The sequence below is a fragment of the Apus apus genome, chromosome 1 (assembly GCF_020740795.1).
Source record: "Apus apus isolate bApuApu2 chromosome 1, bApuApu2.pri.cur, whole genome shotgun sequence".
Classification (NCBI taxonomy): Eukaryota; Metazoa; Chordata; class Aves; order Apodiformes; family Apodidae; genus Apus; species Apus apus.
In genome coordinates this window covers 34,717,837-34,744,584 of record NC_067282.1, presented here as the reverse complement: position 1 = coordinate 34,744,584, position 26,748 = coordinate 34,717,837, and the positions used below count along the sequence as shown (strand labels likewise).

At 35.2% G+C, this 26,748-nt stretch overlaps 1 protein-coding gene across 3 annotated transcripts in view; it reads right to left on the bottom strand.

Moving 5' to 3' along the window:
- Positions 1-4,683: 4,683 nt before the first annotated feature.
- The window catches only part of PCDH17 (protocadherin 17), a 97,368-nt gene continuing 75,303 nt past the window's right edge, over positions 4,684-26,748 (bottom strand). For 2 of the 3 annotated variants that reach the window (XM_051626475.1, XM_051626483.1), the window contains 2 exons: positions 17,688-17,762; positions 4,684-9,299 (listed from right to left, as the gene is read on the bottom strand). In XM_051626475.1, coding sequence (XP_051482435.1) covers positions 8,617-9,299; positions 17,688-17,762 — 758 coding nt within the window. In that variant the 3' untranslated portion in view covers positions 4,684-8,616. The remainder of the gene's footprint in view (positions 9,300-17,687; positions 17,763-26,748) is intronic. The other variant, XM_051626490.1, reaches the window with a different exon arrangement.

The window sequence follows — 26,748 nt, the reverse complement described above, 5'->3', positions numbered from 1 at the left end:
TTCACTAGAAAAGAAATCCTAGGGCTGCTGATGTGCTCTACTTAATGTACTATACATTTTAGCACCATTCTGATGCAGTCTTTAAAGCTCAGGATGCTGAGCAAAGTGCTTTGAGTCAGCTGGTAACAAAGTAGATTAATTAGAGCTCATAATAACTTCTGTTTTTACACAATTGTTATATAGTTGTGCATGTTATGCCAAATAAAATCCTCAGTCTGGACTGGAGGTTGTGATTAATATTTATGCTGCTGTTAGAAATGAACATGCTTTTAGCTTTGTTGATGTTGAAGATTTTCTGGATTATTTATAAAACGAAAGAATAATAAGAATAAAAGAACTCCCCGAAGTAAGCATACAGGTGGATCTTCAAATACTATTCTAACTGAATTTTATCGGTCTGCAAAAATGCATTCTGTGCTAACCAGCATATGTATTGAACAAGGATTGGTCTTTCTCCAGACCACCCTTCAAGGCCTGGAAACCTGGACTAGCATTTTCTAGTATTCTTTAAAAAAACTCAGGAGGAAAGAAATAAACTGGATGAGAAGAGCTGGCATTCACTTACAAGCTATGGGATTCAAGATTTGGCATCTGCACCTGTTGGTTCTTCACACTTGAGTGTTGTCATTGCACAGAAAATCTTCCAGACAGGAGGTGATGTGAACAGCACCTTAGACTAGTGGAATTACTGGTTATCAGCAGAGCTGTCTCAGGTTTACATTTCTTATTCCACAGTAAGTTTGGTTTATCTTCATGTTTTTGAACAAGAGCACTGTATTCAGACATCCTCCAATTATTCCTACTTTTCCTTCTGTTGAAGTAATATGATGGTTCCCTGACATTTCACCCCTGCTAATGGGGTAAGAAATAGAAGGAATCAGAGGACCATGTCATAGAATGGTTTGGGTTAAAGGGATCTTAAATATCATCTAGTTCCAACCCTTCTGCATAGGCAGTGACATCTCCCACTAGACCAGATTGCTCAAAGCCCCATCAAACCTGGCCTTGAGCACATATCCAGGGAGAGGGCATCCACAACTTCCCTGGGCAACTGGTTCCAGCATCTCACCACCCTCACAATGAAGATTTTCTTCCTAATATCTACCCTAAATCTCCCCTCTTCCAGTTCAAAACCATTCGCCCTTGGTTACATGCCCTTATAAAAACTGCCTCACAACTTGCCTGTAGGCCACTTAGGTACTGGAAGGCTGCTCTCCTGTCTCCCCGGAGCCTTCTCTTCTCCACACTGAGAAACCACAACTTCAACTGAGAGTCTGCCCAAAGCATCCTATTCTCTTTCCTCATTTATCTCGGCTTCTGCCTCCAAATACAATAACTTCTGGAGTTGCAGTGGTTTTAGGTCTTTAGCAGTCCAGAGAAGATTGTAAGTGCTGGAGAATGAATCTTTTTATAAGAAAAGGTGATTTATTTGGAAATAAAAATACTGGATACACTTACTAGCATTCTGCAGGCTTTATCTGGGTTTCTAGATCTTCCATTTCTCTCTCCAATTTTAGTCCACTGGAACAGTGTATTTAGAAAAGAATGGTGGTGTATTTACAGTCATCATCAGCATTACTCAGCTGAGTTGTGGAGGAAATACTGTCCATGACCAAGGCTATATTTACCATTTATCCTGGGTTGTTTTTTTTTTTGGCGCCTTTTTTTTTTTTCATCTTTTGGGTTCCTGAGCCTTTTTGGAAGATAGATACTTTTTCAAAGGGTAACTGTTCTTTTCCTTTCAAAGGATTGCTCTATCTTTAACATGTACAAAAAGAGTCAGCTAAACAAATCTACCTTCTCTCCACAATGCATCCCTAAATGAATCAACCAAACAGACTCTCTTAAGGTGGCATCAGAGTCTCAGAGAGCACCAGGGAGCTTGGCTCAGTTACTTAGATTGGTGCATGGAAGTGCAAAAGTTATTATGGAACCATAATTTCCAACTTCTGGAGTCTCTTCCAGAAGAAGATAGCACGAAACAAGCCCAGATTCTGGATGGTATCCTTATTCTGGAACTTCCCACTACTGCAGATTTTGAAATGTGGTTGTAGCCTTAATGTTTTTAAGCAGTTTATATTGTGGTCAATAATAAAGGCTTATTAAGAGTTGTTAATCTCTATTCTAAATGTTTTCTAAAACTCTATTATAAATCTCTTCTAGTACAATGGTACCATAACATTATTAAAATAGTTTCACATGTATTCTTTGCTGTTATATTTACTATATTTACTTAGTGTTATACAAATCCTTATTAAATGGTATAACAGTGACATATTCATTTTGTTCTCAATTTAGATTGAGACACAAGGGAACAGAAGGTCATTCCTATATCCAATACAGCTTTAAGCATAGAAACTCAAAGTATATTCAGATACAATTTCTCATCTGGTCTAAGACAGTCCCTAACCATGTAGTCATAATGAAATACACTGTTATGAACAATATTATGGTTAGAAGATATTAAATGTACTAGTTAGTTATCCAGAATATACATATCCAATGATTTTTTCTCATAATTTCAATTTTAAAAAATCTAAAAAGAAATCAGTTTCACTAAAGATGAAATATCTGTATGTTTAGCTATCAAGGAAACATCCTGATTTAGAGCTAAATAGTTTATGAAATATGATGCTCCTCTTAACAGAATCTCCCACTGAACTCACAATAGTGAATGAAGAATTTTTTCATTAAAAAAATAAGTGTTTTAATTGGAAAAAAATGGTTTAATATACTCTAGCAACTTTAATACTATCAAATTCTAAAACGAATAATTTCAGGAAATAAAAGAAGATCTTATCTATAAATATTACGATTAATAGTTTTTTAATTACATGGTATGAAGTACCATGAAAAGTATGAACATCTCTGAAGAAAGATGAGGAATCTGCAGTAAATTCGTTACATGAGATAAATTTGCAATGTAAAGTATTTTAAATGTACATAAAAAAAAGATGGAGTGGTGACTTGAACTAATTGTTTTTTGTGAGCCAGGCATTATCAGGAACCATCAGCAATAAATAAACCAAGACACTATGCTCTCTTCCCTGAGTCATAACATATGCATTATGGAATATACATCTCAGAAAATTCTTAGATGGCTCATTAATTCCCTGATACATTTCTGCATGCGCTACTGATACTAAGGTGACCTTTCACAAATCAAGCTATACATACACCAGAGACCTGTCCCTTCTTTCTATCAGAGAAATTTTATTTTTAGGGAATCATTAGTAACTGAAGAAATAAGCTTTCAGCTGCTTTCATGTCTTAGACTCAATAAAGCATAAGGATAGGGTATTTATCCCATGAGTGAACACCCTGAAGCAGTTATACGTAGTTGGCTTAAAGGAGATCTAAGAACCTCTGTTTGACAGACTGGCCACTTTCCAAATGAGAAATCAATGACTCCATTCTGGGTAAAGAAAAGCCAGGATGGTTTATGACTTGTTTTGCATATACTGTGGATCCAGCCAAGCTCTGAATTACACACAGTTGAAGACAGCAAGACAGCAACATCCCATGTCCAATGAGGCCTTCAGCAGCATAAGGTACATTCTGGCAGGACTCTGCACAGACAGTAGCTTGCTAGATTTTGGAATTCAGCCTGTAGAAAGACAAATATATGTAGCAGGAAAAAAGGAAGAAAACAATAGGGGTTTTCTGTGCCTAGGATAGCCAGCTAATTAGATGCAGACTGGTTTTGTTTCTGGCAAAAAGACTTGCAGAAAACATGCAATGAGCAAAAGGTAATTCTGCCTGCAGGACTAGCGCATATCTTCATAGTATGTACAGTACTCAGAACAAACTTAAATTCTATTTCAGTGTCAAAAGCAATTTACATAATTACTGGTAAAAACCCTGAAGAAAGAAAAAATGCAAACCAAACCCTCCAAAACCAAAAACAAGAACAAAAAAAAAAATCCAGTTTGGAGTCTTTAAACTATTTTTTGTGTCATTCTCAATCACACGGGAGCAGACAGAAAGGGCCACACACTCTGAGGGACTGATCATTGTGCTCAAACAGAACAAAAGAAAAAAATAAAGAAAAAAAAAAAAAGAGGTTAACAAAATTGCTAAACAGCAAACTCAAACAACCAGACATGGAAGTTAGTAATATTTTTCCTCACAATTTGTCATGTTGTTTACAGCAAGATGAAAAAAAATATTTATCTCTATTACTCAGGCTCTTATGGAAGACATATTAAAAACAAAACAAAACAAAACAAAAAACAACCCAAAGCCCTTTACATTCTGCAGACATTTTTCTTGTATACTCAAGTGCTTTGATCTTTCATGTTGGGCTGACAGTCTTTGAGAACTTATACCCTCATTTAAAATGCTTTTGGTGAACTTACACCACTGTACTAAACCAAACTGTCCTTATTCAGCTCTGTTTCTATAAGCAAATAACAGCCTGTAGGGATTCAGCACATCAGCTGCTTAAAAGATAAACCTACCCAGCTTGATGAAATCTCTTTACCACCTTCCTGTTGAGAGAAAACGGTTACACATTTCTAATAAATGAAGCAAGAACTGTCATTTTTTTGGCAAACTGATAACTAGCTGTAGCAGCCGCATTGCCACAAGTTGGTTTTCCAAAGTAATTACCATCAGGCTCCCTGTGGTATGCGGTGTTTAACACATTTCTTCTGTGTTAATGAATGCAAAAGCAGGCAACACCACTATTAGTAATTGCTTTTTATTCGTAGTCCTCATTTTCCAGATAGGTCACATTAAACACAGCCATTAAACAATAGCGGTTGAGATAATCCATACAATGTATGCTGCTTTTGTTTGTTGGGTTTCTTTTGTCATTCACCAGTCATTGGTGCAACTTTGAGCCATATGGGGAGACAGGGGCTGATAAATGTGAATGCCAACCTGCATCACAATTGGGCCAGAGAAGTCAAAAACCTTAATCAGGTTTCATTCAATTACACTTCAAATCAACAAATCTTGATAGCCAAAACTCCCATTTGAATTAATGCAATAATAATCACTGCCTGATGTCAAAAGAAAGTAATTAAACAATAATGGGTGGGCGTATATTATGCTAGGCTTCAGACTCCTTCTTGACCTCAGCAGTTTCCCTTCCAATGGACAGCAATCAACTTGAAAGTTTATTTGAATGATGTACCCTGCTTCAGTATGAGCAATGTTTGACTATTAGGGGCAACTTGGAATGGGAAAACCCAATATTCTCAAGTGGCAAATTCCAGTTCAGGAGAATCTCTTTCCTGATTAATATGCTAAGAAAATAAAACAAAACTGAACAAAACACCAAAGAAAAAAAAAATAATTTTGAGTCCTGATTTGATTGGCCAATTATTTAAGGAACTCCCAGTTGCTGTCTTTCATTAATAAAAAAATACTATATAGAAAGCCTTATTAGTTTTTCACAGTGTACAGTACAATTTTATTAGTTACTTGAATTGTCTCCCTTAATTCAGCCTTTCTCTTTATAATCACATGACAGATATTTTATTTCAGTCTTATAAAACATGTACATAAGGAAGGAGAGAAATAAATACTAAATTTTATCTTTCATTGATGCCTCTTTCTCCAGAGATACCATGGAGAAAAAATGCTTTTAAAATTCTTTTGTGTGTAGCACTTTCTTCACACACAATCATGGTAATTTTGACGGAACCAGAAAACTCATGTTGTATAAATTTTACTGGTTTATTAGTTCATTATCTATCAATTCTAAACTGTGAAACAGATTTTTAAACTTGGGATATCCTTATTGGAAGCAGTATGCCAAAGGTCCACAACAAAAGGCAGTAGTCAGCCAAATTAAATAAAAGCAAGATTTCCTAAACTCCTCTATAAAGCTGTGAGTCATGAATTCTGAATTACCTCAGAGTGGTAAATAAATAATCACTACTAAATACAGATAATGTGTTAAACAGCTAAAGCTAGTAAATCACTAGTGACAGAGAGCCTTAAGGTAAATTCCTCTTACATTGGCACAGCCCTTTCTCAGAATGTTGTGGCTTTATGTCTTCAGAAACATACAATGAATTGTACAATTGGTTACTCAGTGCTAAAATCATTTATAAAATACACAAATCTCCATCACTTGACTGCATTTACATATTGGCTTAGATTTTGCTGAATAATGGATCTCACTGGCAGAGCTAAAGACTTGGTGCACAAACATTGAAGTGATGGGCACCACGGAAATACGTATAAGAGACTGATCAAACAATAAGAAATCCTCTCCACTATGGAATTTCAAGCTATCTAGCAAAACCAATCTCGGGTCTCCTGGCCAAAAAAAATAATAATTATAAAACACAGACAACACCACATTTTAGATACATAAATTGTCCAAAACATGGAGAGTAGCTTGATAAAACATGTACAAGATCCTTTTTTTTTTTTTTTTTTACATGTAATTGTGGACTTTTTTCACAAACTATCATAATGGTTGTCTCCCAAAGACAATTCATTGTAGGACTGACTAGCAAAAATCACCATTTAACTGCAATCCCAACATCAAAACAGGCTGTTGGATCAACTTTCTCTGTTGAACTGATGAAAACTATGGCTTTCTTGGATTTGAGATTGCCAGCCTCTTTTATATATGTTTGTATAGTACAGATTAAATGTAATAAACCTTTTACAGCATTTTTTAAACAATGCACCACAGTGGTATTTTCAACAGAGTATCTGAAGTATATAAGGGACAAATCCTGGGCTAAAAATTTTATTCTTCTGCTTCTTTTTGTTCTGTGCATGTTTATTTTGAATTTGGGTTGTTTTTTATCTTCCATCTGAAGGCAATTTTGAGGTTTTCAAATGCAATAAAAACATCCTTTGAATTAAATAAAAAATACAAACTATATCCCAAATTATGCTGCAAACACTTTTCAGAAAAAAATGAAAACCACATTAAAAACACCCCCCAAAATAAACAGTGCATATCTAGAGCTGCAGTGAGCAATTACACATGCTAATGAATCAGACAAAATACTGTCCGTGCCAAAAGGGCACGGACAGGTTTTTGGCTCTATGAACTTAATAGCAAAACTTTCAAAATGGTGGCATCTGTTAAGAAGTCAAATACCCTACCTTAAACAGGCTGGCTGCATGTGTTTGGGGAAAAAACAAAAACAAAAGCCAAATACAACCAAGGAAGTTCTAGATGTTGGTTCAAGTGTAGCTTTTGTTATTAAACATGGGTTTGCAATAGAAGCTACTACAAGGATTTGCACATAACCATGACTGATGGATGTACTTGTAGGCCATTTGGTTAGCTCCATCAGCTCACTCAAACACATTTTGAACAGATTATGTACTGCAGTACTTTGTAGACCATACATTAAACAAGAGACTTTGCTCTGAGGCGCTGCTTCCCACAATCCATGGGGAAAAGGAAGCAGGAAAAAACAAAACTCATAGAGTTCGACAGCTACTGAGGCAACACTTGCCATTTACAATATAAGCCCAAATATTTTTGCAACACAACTATATATTAATTTAATAAAATACACAATATAGCTCTTATACACTCAACAATTTGGCTCATATGCACTGAATCTGCAATAAATCAATAAAAATATGTCATTTGATGTAAACACACTGAATCTTCTTACATTTGCACATTTAAATGATCATGTGATTTTTGTGGATGTCTAAGACATTTTCACTTTCCTGAGCTATTTTAGTGTCCACAAATGAATAAAAAAGTGTTAATAATGTTAATTTATTTTGTGTATTACCCTTAAAGGTAACTTTTTTTTTTTTTTCAAACTTTTATATGCTTAATTTGTTTTAAAACTTACCACTAACTATTTATAGTTTTGTTGGACACTAAAATGCTAAATAGATATTAAAATCTTGTTTCTTCTTTTTTATCAAGTGAATCAGCTATGTGTGTGCAGAACAAGATGGACTATATAATTTTACATTTAACCTTAATATGATATGAAGTGTTTTACTAATGATCAGGATATGTTTTGTCGAATAATGATCTGGAATGTTGTTTTTTTTTTTATTTGTTTTCTTGTTTTGTTTTGTGTTGGTTTTTTTGTTTGTTTTGTTTTGCTTTGTTTCTCATATTTGTGGCAGATAACTTTGTACATAAATGTTTACCACAAATGAATGTTAATGTTTGGTGTCACTTGGACTACTACAAGAACTCTTTTTATGACTTTCAGTAGAAGGCTGTGGTGACTGCTGGAAGTCCACCACAGATCAGAATTATTCAACCCTGTTTTTCTTGGGGTTTATACGTAAACAGTAAAGTCAGCATCAGCTATTGAGGACAGTCTTAAAGTATCAGACGTATTTCCATTCCACCTTTCTCACACCTTCCTATCAGATTGTCAAAATGGCACCATCTTTCCTTCTTTCATTTTGTTCTTAGTGTACTTGACTCTGTCCTAATGAAAGTTTGGTCAAAATGAAACCAGTGTTATCTGTCAAAAAGAAAGAGCAGTGAAAAGAACATACTTGTGGGCACTTCAGATGTTCACTAAAAGCCTTAAAGCAGCATTGGTCTTCCTTCACTCCTGTGAATCTGTTACAACCAGGGGATTGATTGATTTATTTACTTTTAATCAGCAGAAGTGGAACGCAACTGCCATCCTGTCCTTATTTTCCCCCTCACTTTCTGACGGTCACAGGGTCATTTCCCCGACAGTCCTGCAAGAGCTTGTCTATTTCTCTCACAACTTCCTCGGCATCCACCGACTCCCTGCCTAGATCCCGGGCTGAACGGTCTAACTGCTCCAGAACAGAGTCCATCTCACTCGAGTCTCGGCTCACTCGGGAATGCACATCTGCAAAGGCCCTAGCCATCTGATCTGACGCAATGAAGGGAGCGTCTTTTGACTGTTTACTGGGCGATAGATACTGACTGTCAGTTGACAAGTACTGGCTGCTTGATTCAGCCAAGGCTCCTGATTTCACTTCACAACCATCCAGTGGTCCTTTTGTTGAGGTGCAAGGCTCAATGCATGTCTTGGTTGGGCTGCTCGATGCTGAGGGAACCTCCTGAAGCAGAGGACTCAGGGCACGTTTGGCTTTTAAGTAAGGTTTAACATTGGCAATGAGAATAGTGTGCTCTCTCTTGTCTTTCCCAAATGTACAAAAAGTCTTTTTCCCAGTGGGATTCACAGTTTCATATGTCTCAGTCTCAACATTAGCTTCAACTGTGGGTACAAAGAGATTTGTGCGATAATCTGCATTCTCAGCCTGACTGGCTGCGGGGAACTGTGGCATCCAACACCTGTCAGAATGACCAAGCACTCTGCATTCATCTGTGCAGTTAACACATTCTTCTTGCTCTGTAAAAGAAAGGAGAAAGAGAAAAAACTCTAATTATAAGTGGATTTATTTAAACTAATGGATAGGCTGTGATCAACATGGGATGGGCTTACTTGACACCTGGTTTCTTAATTATGGAGAAAAAGGAGAAGCTGTAATTAAAATATTTCAGAAGGATTGCATAAACCTGCTAGTTGAGACAAAAGATTTATTTAACTCTGTTCTCTAGGCATTAAAGCATTCACACAGCCCAATGGAAGTATAAAGGGGTCATTAGAGAACTATTCTCAGTGGAATTGAACTTCATCTGTAAACTAATCTGCTGTAGAAATCTGTTAGGCTTTGTTTTGTAAAACCCATCCTAGGAAAGAGTGAACAGTACTTAGGGAACTCAGAAGGCTTTATCAGGATTAATTTTTCAAATCAAATAACTGAGCAATGACTGCCTTTCTGGAAATACAAACACTTCATAAAAATGAGCAAGCTGGCTTTTCATTCCTGTCACCTCTGTTTCGTTTATAATTGTTATGTTGTGTGACAGTCACAATATAAAAAGGTTTTCTTAAAAAGCCCAATTTCCTGCTAAGAACAGAGAACTAGAATTTTCCATCAGTATGCATTAAATATAAGCTTGTCAAAAAGTGCATACTGCAATTTTATTAGACATGAGTATGGATCGTGCAATCAGTTTTCCCCTTTTTTGATTTGATGCAAGTAAGTGAAAATGGATTCGCTCAATATCTACAATTTGGAAGAATGACAAAGTGTGACACAGTATTTGAACTGATAATGTTTTCAGATAGGATTTCTATATTCTTATTTCTTTCAAAGAATACAGTTAAATAAGATTTTTTTTTTATTCGCTGTATTTTTAGAACATACAATTTGGTACTTCCTGTTCTACAAATCAAAGACACAAAGAAAACTTTCTGCTTTAAAACCTTAGCTTGTCTGTCATGTTACATTAATAGAATACATTTGGGCCACCATTTAACATTTTAGAATTTCATTAATGACTCTAACCTCATGTCAGAGATAATGAAAATTCCAGAAATACATCTTAAAACTGTTTTTTATAAAAACATAACTCTGAAGTTGCTCTGTTTTATTTTTTCTTAGTACTATCTAGTCAATACTGATAGAATAAATCCTTTTATATTCTCTAGCTTTCAGTTAGTTATACACTGCTCTTTATCTAGTTGGCATTTTCTTCTGCAAAATGGGTTCAAATACTAATTTGAGGAATTTAGTTTTTAAAAAATGCCTGGAATCCAATTAGACAAAAAACTGAGTATACCTTTAAATTTAAGGATGAAACACACACAGAGACATGCACAACAGGTCTTCAGAAAAGCAGAAAAAACTTGTTGATCCAAAGATAGAGAAAAAATCAGTGATCAACACCTTTCTAAATCAGAAAATAAATTCCTAATAATCTTATAGTATCACCACCACGTTCAAGGACAGTTGAAGAAACCTGACAGAAAGAATAGCAAAGGTGATTATGAGAATCCAATGGTATAAACAGCTTTAACTGTTAACATTTCTAAAAAGACATGAATATGTATGACTTCAATTTAAATAAAATTGTGTTACATCACAATGATCAGTTGAATCAGGGTGAGATAACTTACTCAGAAATTAAACTTTTTAATGATACAGTTCTGTGAAAAAGTGTCATTGTCTATGCATACTCCCTTCCTTGAAGATTTTAAAAAATAAGACTGGTGAAAGCACTAAAAAATAACAAAAGTAAGACAAAACAAGGTACAGGGAGAGAAGAACACAGTGATTTTTGAGTAAAAGCATGCAACAGAAAGGCTTTCAATATAAAATTCATAGAGGTAAGTCAGCTGCCCCTCTATGCCTGATAAGATCTTCCTGGAAGATAAATCAAAACTTACGGAAGACAGGGAGGTGATTAGAGACAAACAACAGGGCTTCACTATAGGCAGATTGTGTTTGACTAATGTAGTGACCGTTGATGATGGAGTGACTACATCAGTGAACAAAAGAAGAGACAGGGATGTCATCTACATGGACTTTCGTAAGGCTCTTGATACGGTCCCCCACAATATTCTTCCTGCTAAGTTGGAGAGATACTGATAGACAGACTGTTGGATGGATAAGGAAATGGCTGGATGGCTGTGTCCAGAGAGTTACAGTCAATGGCTCAATGTTGAAGTGGAAACCAGTAATGAGTAGTGTCCCTCAAGAGTCCACACTGGGACTAATATTATTTAATATATGCATCAATTATTTAGACAGTGGGGTTGAATGCACTCTCATCAGGTTTGCAGATTACATAAAACTGAGTGGTGCAGTTTGGAGGGAAGGAATGCCACCCAGAGAGGCCTTGACAGACTTCAGGAGTGGGCCCATGCAAACCTTATGAAATTCAACAAGGCCAAATACAAGGTCCTGCACCTGGGTAGGGGAAGTCACCAGTGTCAGTACAGAATGGAGGATGAAGTGATTGGCAGCAGGCCTATGAAGGAGGACTTGAGGATACTGGTGGATGAAAAATTGGACAAGAGCATGCAATGTGCACTCGTAGCCGAGAAAGCCAACTATATCCTGAGCTGCATACACTGAAAGATGATAGCTTTAGATTGTACATGAGGAAGAGACTCCTGAATGTGAGGGTCATAAGACACTCAAGTTTCCCAGAGAAGTTGTGGATGCACCAGTATTGGAAAATTTCAAAGTCAAGTTGGAGGGGGCTTTGAGCAATCTGATCTAGTGAAAGATTATTTCTGCTCATGGCAGGGAGCCTGAATGAGATGATCTTTAAAGGTCCCTTCCAACACAAACCACTCTATGATTCTATGACCTGTAAGCAAATCTAGCTGCATGCTGGGTTTAGTGTACAATAATAATTAGAATTATCAAAATGAAAAACAAGAATAAAACACAAACCCAACTCTGGACTGTAATACAGTCACAGAAGTGGGAAGAGTTTAAGGAAGAGATTTAAGTTTGTGGTGTTTGATTTTACTTCACTTGAATGAGCTGACGTTGATACGCATAAATGTAGACAAAACATATGAGGTGATGATTGTTTAATGAAAACAGTAATAAACAACATTGCTATACACCTCATTCCAGCTATTAGTTCACCTCCACTAAGGTTCTGTGTATCTAGTTTTTCAGAGCTTCTACAGCATTAAACAGACACTGCTTGAAACAGCCAAATGAAATTGCTCATTCTCAAAAAAAAAAAAAACAAACAGAAAAATATTAAACTCCAAAGATAAACTAAATCAAAATACTCTAAAAGGCACATGGGGCATTGGAGAGGAAGGTTACAAGCTTCCACAGGGTGGACAATAGATAGTACTAGCCAGGTTTTATTACAATTTATCACAGAAGTCCAGCAGAAATAAAGAAAAAATGTCCCAACTGCAAACATTTCAGTGTTAATTCCAGAGCTTTAGATATTGCAAATGCTTCCTATTAATTAATTTTATTCTTGTTCTCTTCCTCCTAATCCTAAAGAGTAGATTTGTGGCAATCTTGGCCTTTAGCATTAAAAGTGAACCTATATAGTAAGGAGAAATAATAAATGTTGTGTTTAGATTTTTCTCTAAGCATTTATTTTTCTCTTATATGGAATTCATTCCAATTCTGAGTAAAAGTTATCTGGCACTTTTAAAAGTTTCTCTAATCAATTTTCCAAGTAACTGTTTTATTTTTTTTTAAGTTTAACTAACTGTTTTATCAGTTTTTGTAAATAATTTTGGTTCCTTTTTAAACAAAAGATGAAAATAAAAACATGCTGCATGTTAGCTACCATAAAATGCTCAGACCTGCACAATCAATGGACCAACACTTCTCTCTGCCACTTGCTTTTAAATTGTTCCATCAAAGCAGAATTTCTCTTTGCTCCTTTCTTTCTAACAGAAAAAAAAAAAAAAAGAAAAAAAATTTCCTGCAAAAAAATTCTAAACATTATTTAATGTGTCAAGAGCTCACAGTGGATTGAGAGACTATCAGTGAACACACTTGGGAAGATTTCAATACATTGCAGCCTATATAATTAAACCACAAAAAGACCACTGGTAGAAGGAAAACACTTCCTGCATTTCAGGTAGTTGTTCTCAGTCACACTATCTTAAAATACATTAAACAAATGTTTATATACAATTTTCTGCTATCTATATTGATAACATATATATGTATATGAAATACAAAACTGGGAAATTCTATTATGAGACTAACTATTATTCTGAAACTCAAATGAACTGTATTTGTTTAGGTTTGGTTTTTTTTAATATATTCCCTGAACTGAGATTGAAATTAAATACTTTATATGAAACATAAAGATCAGAGAATCAGAGAAATATAGAATCATAGAATAGTTTGGGTTGGAAGGGACCTAGAAGATCATCTAGTTCCAACCTCCCTGTCATGGGCAGGGCCACATCCCACTAGACGAGGCTGCTCAAAGCACCATCCAGTATCCACATCCACAACTTCCCTGGGCAACCTGTTCCAGTGTCTCACCACCCTCACAGTTAAGAATTTCTTCCTAATATCTAAATCTACCCTCTTCCAGTTTGAAACCATTCCCTCTCATCCTATCACTACATGTCCTTGTAAAACATCCCTCCCCAGTGTTCCTTAGCCACTGTAATTAAGTTAACTATACTAGGTTTTCAGTACTGTGCCAAAAACAGTGCCTTGAGATTTTCAAGACTGATTAGGTTATTTTTGTTATAACCAAGTTACGTTCTAAGATTTTAAATTCTTAGCTCTTATACACATGCATTCACATACACTGGGTATGAGGATGACTCTTACACAGTATTTACATTATTCATTACTGCCAATAAAAATACAAACTTTGCTGGCAATCTCTAAGTTATATATATAATGTTCTATATATCTTCCTTCCCCTTCTCATTTCCTGCATTTGCTAAAGAAGTTTTTATACTTGCATTCACACTCACAGTATTGACTAACTTTCCATTTCTCCTCCCTGGGCATCCTAGCAGTGACTGAATTAAATATGAAGCCAAAAAAAGAAGTAAAAAATACCAAACGACCTTGAAGTGAAAAACACCTTCTTTGAGTGAGCTTTGGTGCTCTAGTCTTGAAAATCTGTGTCTTTTCCCTTCACTCCTTTATGTCACATCATAAGAAACGGATTTTGAGTATTGATTATCATGCATTATATGCTGCTTGTCTCACCATTAGTAATTTTGACTGCTACAGCTAGCAGACAGTGAAGAAAATCGAACAGGCACTTTTGTACTAGCAGCAGAAGCTATAAACATGTAGTGAACTATCACCACCAAGGGCCAAATTAGTATATATGAAAAAACATAATCAATTTAAAGGTAAATTTATACATATATATATATGTAAAATAGGTTATACACTGTGCTATACAGCAAGATGTGGTGTTAGAGTGATACGCACCATCGGTCTTTATCTCAGTACTTTTCTTCCCCCTGTTGAAAATAAACCCTTAACAGTGCAAGTGTGTACAATAAACAGAGGCTGCCTAGAGGTTTTCCTAACCCTCTGGAGCTTTAAGGATAAACAGTCAGAAGTGTTTTATGCACTTAGGGAAGAACATACACTAAAATAGAACTGCTAAATTATCAGCCACAGAAAAAAAACCAAAACCAACAAAACAAAACAAGCTATCTGGAAACAACAGTGAACTAGATAGGAAAAGTATACTGGATAGAAACTGAAGATGGTGTAGGATGAAAGTAATCCTGACAACATATAAAATGTTATCCAAGGTATGTATTTTGGTGCAACCTAAAATGTATCTTACACATTTTATCCCGTTTTACAGATGAGCTATGTTTAACATTTGCCTTTTGTAGCAAGCTTATAGAAAAAGATACTTTTGTTGTGCTATCTTTAATCTCCTCTGCTTCCCTCAAAAATTTTGTGAACAAAATTAAATATCGGTACAGGTTTCACTCTAAATATATTACAGTATAAAGTTAATTAATAATGCTTTAGATAGCTGGCGCCTTTCAATGGCTAAAACTGAGATATCTTATTTTGACTTACTAATTATATTAAATTTGCATAATGATAACAAAGAAGAATTGCAAGAACTGGTGCTTTTTAAGCAGTGACTCAATGTAACCAAACTGAGTGAATAAATACAGCATTTTTTCTAATTTAATTGGACCTTAATTATTTAAATTACACATACATACACAAAGCAGAAAAGCAAATGAAAAGTAAACAATCCGTGTACATAAAACATCATCATACAAATATTTTTGTGTATTACATTAAATACTATATTTATAAGGTAAGGAACACTATACTCTGTATCAAAGTACTCCACATAATGTAATAGTGAAAGTCCAGCAAATTATATTTATAATATATGTAATATATATAATATATATTCACAAATCTGGACCTATACCTAGCCCTAAACCTAGAGCTAGAAATCATATTCCTCACAAATCCTTTAAAAGATGTTATCAAATTGTTTGATAAGATTTGACCTGGTAAACAGTAATTCAAATGTATTATTTTCTAAGAACTCTTTACTAAAAAAATGTTTAAAAATATATTTGTATTACCATTTGTTCACTGATGAAAGAAGAATAGGGCTAGATAAGTACACTAGTACCACCAAATATTTTAAAATGTCAGTACCTTTTTAAATATTTTTGTTTGTTTGTTTTCCTAGGAACTGTTAGTCCATCTTTCAGATATGTTATTTATTTACTCTTTTTTTTTCTCCCCTGTTTCAACAAGTGATGCCTAGTTTTTACTATTGCATAAACACCTCTTCTAATTGACTTTTTTTTCTTCTTTTCTATAAATACGGATGCTAAAAAATAACCATTAGTTGTCAGGGATAGCTCATTGGCTGACTCATTTGACTGGAAGGGCTACCAACAGCTCTAAACTTAAAATACACTAGGGAACCCATTCCAAAATGTATATAATATTTTTTTCACATTACAAAGAAAAAGATCTGACTTCGAATGTATGCATGGAGTTCACACTAACTTCCCTAGGAGACAGATTTATTTCACACTTATTTTGTGAATTTGTGTTAATTATTGAAAATATGTCTATTTAGAGTTCACCTAATAAAGAAAAAAACATGTAGAGTCCTTTCTAGCTTTTATTTCCCTGGTGTGATCACAAACACTCTACGCTAAAAAAAACACCAGTAATTGCTGTAGACCAACAAAATAAGGTATGTTTTATATACTTTAATACCTTGAATAGACATGAAAGTTCTGTATTTTCTGTATGTATGTGTAGACAGATGGACAATAAGTGGCATCTAATGCCTAATAGAGAATGTAAATAACTCTGCCTTTCAGAATTTCAGAAAGTTCTGTAATATGACAAAAAAATCTCCTAGAATTGATATGAAATGATGTCTTCCTTTCTTTTTCAGTTGAGGCAGGCAATTGCCTTTCCTAAAGAACTGCAGACTGTAAGCAGGTATTTATTACAGAAGAAAAAAAAAACATAGGCTGCTTTGACATGTCCTGAACACTGGGGCTATATGACATTTCTGATGAGAACAATCAGCTAAAGCACTACTTCTGTGGCTGAATTTCTCTTTAATTACAATTGATTTTGACATAAATGAGCAGAGGTAAACAAATACTTCTATACACATGCTTGCTGTTATTACACAGAGCTGTCTCCAATCTGAGTATTTATATTGGCTTGTCTGTTTAAAAGCTCCCTTCAGTTAAGCAAAGCAATTATGTAGCTCAGATTAGCAAAACGACTGGCGGTAAAATGAGAATGGACTGCCACTTTTTTAAACCTCTTGGATCTTGTTGTCTTTTCCTGATAAGGGGAGGTTTATATTGGATATTGGGAAAAAATTCTCCTTTGAAAAGGTTGTCAAGCATTGGATCTGCCCAGGGAAGTGGCTAAGTGGTTAAGTCATGATCCCTAGAGGTATTTAAAAGACATATACATATGGTGATTAGGGACAGTTTATTGGTGGACTTGGTAGTGTTAGGATAACAGTTAGACTCCATGATCTTAAAGGTCTTTTTCTAACCTAAGGGACTCTACGATTCCATATTATAACTGCAAGCATCTGAGGTCTATAATCCTTATAAAGAGCTTCCATGGTTTGGGCTTGTGTTTGAGTTGTTTGCTTTTTTTCTGGATGCAGGATAAGGAGAATATATATATTTTTTTAATTGATATGACATAAAAAGCAAAAGCAATAAAAAGCTGGTGGGACTATGGATTTCATTCTAGTTCATATTTGTCTCAATCCATAAATATTGGAGAAATATTGCAGGATTATATGGAGCACTAGAGAACATTTAACATTTTTCTTGCAGAAGTATGGTTTAAATTAATCTTTATGATTTAATGGCAATCACATATTTTTATTTAAAGACAGTGTAAGTGTAAGAAAACATTACTGTTACCTGAAAATTTTCCATCCTCACAGCGGGCTGGTCCACAGATCCCAACAATGGGTCTTTGGCCTCTGCCTTGCTGTTCTGGAGGCAAATCAGACCTGTGAGTCACAGACAGGATAGGCTCTGCTTCCAAAATTCACGTCAAAACTTTCACAGCAGAAAAACAATTTATATCTGTGGCCCTGGCACAGCTCACAGCCCTTGAAATTTTTCACTATGCTTCTCAAAGGTACAAATACAGACTGTTAGAGTTGGCAATGATCTGAAAATGTCTGACTAGGAAAAAGTGTGTCTCATTTCTTTCTAGCAGAGGAGAAAGATGAGAGACTGAGAATGGACACCTAGTTTTGGGTTCCAACATTTGTCTGTAAGTCAGACTGGCACCTGCTCTACTTTGCAGTAAAAAGACCATATGACAGACACAGAAAGGTATTTTGGCCTCTCCCCCATCCCATAATAAAAAAAAAACTCTTCTAAGTACAGTGCTAGCTACGCCAGTCCTACACTTAGCTGAGATGCTATAGAGAAATTTAGTAATCTAATATATTAATAGTTTAAAATAGTAAATCTTTGTTGCAGAGTCCAAAAGGTGTTTCCTGGAAAAGAAGAGAAACAAAACTGTAGCAATTAACAGAGGAGAGAAGACTTGTGGATCTGCTGGAAGGAACATTTTTAATGTAACACATTTTCCTACTCTTGATCAAGGCAGTTCCACATATTTTACAGTGGAATTGTTTCAGTACTGGCATCTAAAAATGCAATAACTTAAATATGAAACCTATACCGAATTTGTGTAATCATTTGAAGAATTACCATTATATTCATATCATTTTAAATTATTTTTATTGTTAGCTATTCATAATTATAATATCAATAATTTCCATATATAATTTGTAATACTTAGTAAATACTAACACTGTATCTTGTACTGTGTCAGTGTTTAGGAATCCAGTCATTAACCAGGCCCATTGTGCACCATCCTATGCAAATATTAATAGATCGTACAGTTAGAGACAAGAGGTAACAAGTGATTATGACTAACAAAAGTAATGAATAGGAAGGAAAGACACTAATGAAAATATAATCATGCTGTTGACATTTCCTGAAAATACCAATATAAAAGCTCCATAATTTAAAGAAGCTAAACCCATCTGTCACACCATCAAGCCACCAACAATTAGCTATATACTACACCACTGAGCCTTCCTCACCAGTTGCCAGTGATCTCAGTATACAAATCTTTAATTAGAAGGCACAGATTTTGCCTTTGTAAAGGCAAAAGAAGGCCAAAGATTTTGCTTTGTAAGGTTGTCTCAAATTTCAATATGACAACTTGTTTAGAGACGTTGACTGACGAGGGTGCTGCTGAGGAGAGAAACATGACAGGCTTCTGAAGAAATTTGTTTCTATGTCCTTTTGATGTCTCTGTTTACATTGTGACTATAGGTAGACTCTCTTGAATGGAAATCTGCCAGGTCTTGTGTAGGGGCATGATTTTGTCCAATGAAGAAAGAATGCAGTAAAGCTTTTCAAATACTATCTGTTTCCCTTTATGAAGTCTCACAAAAAAATATCTAAAGTCTGTATGAATGTTGAACAACTCAAAATCTGGCTACTTGAGTGAAAAAAAATAATTTACTCTACATACCTGCCAGTATGCCTGGATTTGCATTAAAAATCTCTTTTACCAAACACGATGAGTCCATGTCTGGTTTTTACTGATAGATGGAAAAGCCCACTGGGTATCATGCTCTGATTCAAAAGGTTGATGTTGTATGGTGGTCATAAACCTGGGATTTCATGGGAGGTACAATGCATTTGACAGAACAGGAGGAAGGACACTTTTCATGATGCTGCTCTCAGAAAAACTCTGAAATTGAGCAAGTATCTTAAGGGACTCTCACTTGGACATAAACATACAGAAATATATTCTTAAGAAAAAGGAAATTATTTAAGAGTTTCATATAGAGTCTCCCCTATGCTATGCTAAGTAGCATATTCATTATTGTTTGATTAGATGGTGCCCTAGACTATTGTTTAAGCAGATAGCTGGTATTATGTTATATTACCACCTTCAAAATAGATTTGCAGAATGGGATTACCCTTCTGCCTGTTTATTAAGCACCCAGATTCTCTTAGGAATTTGAGTTTCATAATGCTATCCTACATAGCTTTCTACCTGAATAGTGCTCCAATTAGATAAATCAGAAGGAATAATTAAGGATGCCTTCTTGAAATCTGACTTTCTAAATATAACTAGCTTGACAAAAATAATTTTAGATGTAAACAGGTTAAATACCATATTTCCAGGTTCTTCATGAACTGTAAATGAATTTCTGAAAGAAACTTGCTAAGGCTGACTTCAGAATATTCACATTTTCCTTTCCCCAGATCTTTCACCAAAACCTTAAGTTCCATATAATTTTATTATATTTCAAGGATCAAGAAGTTAGTTATTAACAACACTAATCCAGAAAATCTCTTCTCCTAGTTATTTTTATTTGCAGCAGATGAGTTGCTCAACTGAGAGTCACCTTTTTACTTGCATCTTTGCATTTGTTATAGCTTCAACTTCCATATTGATGTCAAATTGGTTTCATCCTGGCTCAAACCAGTACAACTGTGATGTGACAAAACATATGTTTAAGAAAGACTAGTTAATTTAGGAACTATTTTAAAGATGGTGTCATTGTGTGTTCATTTTTTTCACTAATATCTTCATTTTTTAAGCTTGCTAACTGTGTATCTGGTCTCTAGCAGCCCTTCACCCAAGACATTCTTATAGAAAGTCCTGAAGATAGACATAAAGTCTAGTTACAAACATCATCACCAAGTAAGATGCAGTCTGAGTAATTTCTCTCAGACGTGCCCTCAGCTTACTCATCTGACCACCCTACAAAGGAAACCCAACAGTGAGGCATTAGATAATTTAAACATTGCTCTGGCAAAACAAGTTAAAGATGTAGCTGCTAACTTTAAAGCTGCTGAGGGATTCAGAATGTCAGTGTCAATCTATTGACTTCCTTTAAGAAAATCTTTACACTGTAGAGATAATGAAGATACTACACTCAAAAATAAGGCAGACATGCAGTAAAACCTTGTCTAGACAGAAATCACAACCAACTTTCTCAACTTTAAAGAGACTTTTTCATTTATTGGAACTTATCACTATAATATTTACTTAATTTACAGTTTCAAATATGCTTTCTGCCATGACTTGATTTTAATTGGTGTCTCTTCTCTCAGATTTTTTGCTCTATTGGAAAGAAAAGGCAAGAGACCTGTACATTTATTATTGGCTTGAATTGTTAGTATCACAGATCACAAGAAGCAGAGAAAACTAAGCCCCAATATCTACTGTATGTTCTGGTTTTTGTTGGTTGTTTTTTGTTTTTTTTTTTAAAGCCTCTGGTTTTCATAATAAAAATATAGCTTTGCTTTGTTTTTCTTTAAGAAAAAGAATTCCTTTAATTCCCAAGGAGACAGAAATGGTGTGTGAATCATCATATCTGAAAGCAGTCTGACCTTGAATTCTTGACCTTGAAATTCTGTGAGGAATTAAGGTAAGAAAAAAATTGTCTTATGGGAAAAAAAAAATAATATTTTTTTTTTTTTTTAATGCCACCTGTTATAGCATATGCATGGTATATATCCCACTTTTCAGGTATCTAAGAAGCAGTTTAGCAGAGCTCTAAACTTATTTGTAAGCTCTCAAGTGACTCTTTGCAGTTCCAGCTGAAGATGGATACAAGGCAGCTAATTTGCTACCACCAAGGGAAAATGTTATAACATAAAAACATTCCCTCCCTTAGCTTCAAAACTGTCGAGTGCCTAGGGAGCTTGACTATTTGTAGAGTTGATACTATGCATATGCTTCCTCTGTAACTGTTGCATGCATACATCTGGCATCTGTCTCTGTGTTAAACAGATTTAATTGTCCTTAGCATTACTATGTAAAAAACCTCTAACCTACATGGTTAATTTTAAAGAAATAAATGAAAGTATAGATGTGATTTTGTTGAAAATTTTGCTTTATTGGCAAGATCTGCAATGAGCTCTGCACTATGGCTATCAGCAAAATATTTTAGCTCTGCCTTCTGAATAACTTTGAAGATTATGCTCTTTTCTTAGCATAACATTTGGCAGTTCTTATAGTCTTATTATCAGATTTTGTTGTTATAGCTGGAATTCCCTTTTCTACATATTCTCCTTCCTGCATCCCCCCACTCTGACCTTTATTGTTGATCCTACCTCTTTTATACACATCACAGCTGGACTGATTCTGAAGATATGTAATTTATTTTTCTTTAGGTGAAATTAGGGGCACTCTACATGTTAGTACATTATTCAGCTTACTGTTGCCAGCAAAGTCAAGATTCAGGCAAACCACTTGATTTCAGATTTCAATGTATTTTGAAAAGATCAAAGAGCATGGCAAATCCTGTTCTTTGGTTAGGTAGACCATGCAGAACAGTAATACTCTAAAAGATGGAGGCAGCTGCATATAACTAAATTGAAGGCCTTTTGAAGTTATATTAACTTTTGTGTCAATGTTTATCACAAACCCCCTTTCCCCAGCAAAGAAAAAAAAATGTTTCTTGCCAGAAAAACACACAGAAATGAATTCTTCCTGTAAAGAGATGATTTTAAAATGCTGGTGATTTGACATCTGATGTAATTCATAAGAGCAAAAATGAAATGTTCAAGGTGCTTTTTTTACTAAGATTTATTTCTTTGAGCAAGGCTGTAAGGCTTTGTCTTTCCTAGGGCAACTCTAAGTCCATTTAGTATTCTGTGGAAATGGTATTCTTACAGCTAAGGTCTTCTGAAGATCCCAGTTTCCTCCTGACATGTACACTTATTCCTACTGAGCAGGAAGAGAGGCCATAGCTTTTTCAACCCTTCTGTTGAAGCTTTACCACCCTGCAACAGGGAAGTAAACCATATAATCTAAGGAAGGGTTGTCATCCAAGAAACTGAAAAAAAACCCTCACATGAAGTAGACTCAGATGCTGAATATTCTCATTCAAGAAACAGATATAGTCACATAATCTATTTTCTGGCAACTAAAATTAGGCTAGAATTCTGTCCATAGAAGCAATGGAGAAGGATGGACTCAAAGAGCCATTCAGCATGTTGGTGACAGGCTACAGATCTAAAACGTTTCCTAGATAGGCTTACCTATCTTAGAATCATAGAGTCTTTGAGTATCTCAAGTTAGAAGGGATTTACCCATAAGAATCATCTGGGCTGATTCCTTGAACCTCGCAGCACCACCTAAAACTAAGCCATATTCACTAAATGCACACTAGAGTTAACGTTTTGAAGTTATCTACCTCTGTGTAAGAGACACATACCCATCAATCTGTCTTTCCCAGTTAACAGTCTTAAGCTTCTCAACACAGTAAATTGTCATTTTGAATCTAAGGGCCTAATATTCTGTAATATAATGTAGATGGGATATAATTGTGTAACCCAGCATCATGAGCCCCCATTTCTAAGATGTGCTCCTGATGCTCATTATCCTCCTATTGGTAGGAAAATTGTCTTCTTGCAAACTCATAACTTAGTGATTACATGCACATATAACTTCTGAGATTTCCACAGAATATTCATTCAGTATCCATTCAGATCAAGTTTCCTGGCTATTTTCAAGTGAGCCATTTTTTTTTTGCAAATAAATAAAGCAACTTTCCTTCTCCCCTAGTACTCTGCTACCATGCCTATACCAAGCTACATTTTTTACACAATTGAAATTTTTCATGGGGGCAAACTGTAGTCGATCCACTCCCTTCTTGCAGCTACAGCTCTGGCTCCAACCAAGTTCTTGCCAGTACCATAGCAGCGAGTGGCATTGCTGAGGTATAGGTGCTGCCACCTTTATGCAAGCAAGATGTTTAAGATTCTTTGAAGTGGCCTTTAAAATATATATATATGACTTAACTTTTTTTTTTTTTTTCTCAACATTCATTTCCAGAAATTTAACAAGAGAAATCCAGACCAGCTGATCTACTGCATTTTGTCTAAAGAGCAAGTTGGCACATTAGGTATGCCCAGGACATCATCCTAGCTCCTGCTGGAATTTAGAGTTGTATAAGAGCCAATGTCCTCCTTGCCAACTCTTCCGTTAAGCTGTACCTTGCTTTTGCAGCCTAGGCTCTGTTGGCTAAAAGATCTAGCTGAATCCTAAACACAGCAGAATACTTGCAGAGGCTCTAAATTCCAGTTTTCCATTTCATCCACAGTTCAAACCTACAGATCTACTGCAAATATGACCAAAGCATATGTTTATCTTTTGTTTAACTAGGAAAAGAAAAGGAAGGGATCTTCATGAATCACAGCCCATACTTACATGCAAGAGTTTTCATGACTATCTATCTGTCCTTCTGGGAGTACAGAATAGCTGGCCTTGGATTTTGGAGTCAAACTCAAAGTTACATCAGATGATCAAAAGTGAATAATAGTACATCACTTCTCTCCTTTCTAAGGACAAAATAAAATTTGTTGATATAGAGTAGCATGCCTGGAATTCCCACCAGTCACTGATCAGTCACTTATTCCATTCTCAGAAACAATTCTGATCTCAAAAATTCTAATTTTAAAGTTTGAGTAGGACTGAGCCCTTCAATTCATGAAGTATGTGGCTTTCAATATCAACCCAAATATTCCTTCTTAAAATAAATTCTCAGTTTAAATTGGCATGTGCTATTTGTTTCAACAATGTTGAATCAGTATTTCTCAGAGAGTCAGACTGGGATGATAAACAAGGATCCTCAAACTGTCAACAACTTTGTTCATAAAACATCAGTCACAGTTCTCTACAAAGCTGGCACACTTATTTAGCAGTTAATTTTTCTTTAAACATTCAAGTGGAAAACCAATAACGGTAAACCTGTAGAGTGCATCTGCATTATGAGATGTTCCCATGATATATTATCACAGCTACATTTAGCCACTACAGCCTACTGGTCTGTATGATATACAAATAAATTCAAGTGTAACTTGGTGATGTTATTCCATGTTACAAACTGCCATCAACATTTTCATCCGCAGTTCATTGCACCTGCAAAACTTCAAGAGGTATTTCAAAGCCAGACCGAACAGAGTAGTAAGGCGAATATTCGGAACATATATTGAGATGCAAAACATCTTGCAATAGATATTTTCAGTTTTAGAGCATGGGGTTTTATTTGGTAAAAAAAAGCTAAGGGCTATTAGAAAGAAAATAATAATAAATATTATATGAAAAAAACACACCTCACATGGGAAAACAAAGGGCAATTCTTTAACAGGTTAACCACTCTGAAGAAAATGAAGTTATTATATAAGTCTGATTAAAAATAAAAAAGAGAGAAGAAAACGTATTAAATCTAAATGTTTGTGTAAAATGTCTTCCCCAATTTATCCTAGGATTAATTAAGTAGAAATTAAGTAGAAATGGATTTGTTTACAATCTTAGTTTGAAAAAAAAAAAAAGCAATTTATTTATTTTGCTTACTGTGAGAATCTGTTTTATAAAACAATCAGCAAATGTTATCTTTGAATATAACTGGCTATTTAATTTCAAACAGGAAATTAAAGTGGAGTAAAAATACAAAATAAAGCATTTCACACAGAGAGGGATATGTGTATTTCTGGCACTTTTTATTTTCTACCTTTGGAGAGGAAAACAGCATTTTCTACAAGCTTCTAGTGTCTCAGTTAGCCTGCTCCAACTATGATGACATGTCACAGTTAGCCTGCTCTAACTATGATGGCAATGTGCATTTTGATGACATGGATGAATACATCTAAAATTGAAGTCTTCCTTCTAGCAAAACTGTAATCCTGTACAGAAGGTCAATGACAATCTGCCTATTAAGACCAACTGTTTGTAAGTAGGAAGCACCATTTTCTGGTTAGGATTTTTCTCTCTCTGCTTTGTTATCTGATTTCTGCAGGGACATGCATCTATTTGCCACACTAAATCCTGTTGTTCATTTTTTGCATCTAACATATTCTTTGTTCATTACCTAGAGGTAGGCAAACAGAGCTGCCATTATTGTTAGCATTCTCCAAAGACACAGTTACTGCAGATCTAGCTAATCCACTCCTACTTATTATTCAGCAATCAGTGTCTGCCAATAGGATTTAGGAATCCCAAAAGGTAATGTTTAAAGGGAAGGGTTAAATTCAGCTTCTTTAATGAGATTCTCTCTTCCTGGGAACAGATTCATGGAATCTCTTCCATGGAGGGACCTCAGGCTGCCAATTAAATTAAACTAAATTAGAAGGATGGCCATCTGAGTGAACGAGATCACTGTCAGGTTCTGAAGTGACTTTATTAATAGTGAGAAGCTATGTTGGTACAGACAGTTCTTTTACTCTGTTCCAAAGGCCCATGTACTCCTTGCAGAAAGTTGCATTTGGGAGGTATCATCTCTAGAGCTAAGCTCCCTGAGAAGCGATCATATTAAGAGAAACCTGCTGGGGTACTTGATTTAACATTAAAGTGAATTTATCAGCTACTCCCAACTTTTTGAAAGACTAATTGAATTATCAAAGGCTGCTATGGGGGATGTAAAGCCTTCTGAGAATAGATCTGTAATATAGATAAAATCCTTAACTTGTGCCATATGATTATCTTAAAATACAGTAATAGCCTGGGTACCAAAACACACCTGAATTTGAGATTTTTTTTCCCCTGTCTAAAGCCTCTCTCTATCCACCAAAAATATGGGAAATGTCAGGTGTTTGGGATAGGAAAAAACAAAATTATTTTAAAACATCTTATCCAGTGTCCTCTTTCAATGTCTTCAGGTGTGCTAGGTGCTCACTAGGGTAAATTCTATCAAATTTGCTGTTCAACTGTTTACAGTATATTTTTAAATCTTTCTGTAGTCTTTCAGAACAAATCTACAGTTTTCCTAATTTTCAGATGGATCATGCCTTATTAAAATCAGACATGGATGCATTGACTTCCTGAACTTTTTACACACAAAAGGTGCTATGTGGCAAAAATTAATTTCATCTGTAAAAAATCAACCTTGCCCAAATTTTTGCAAGCTAATTATCAGACAGTATATTA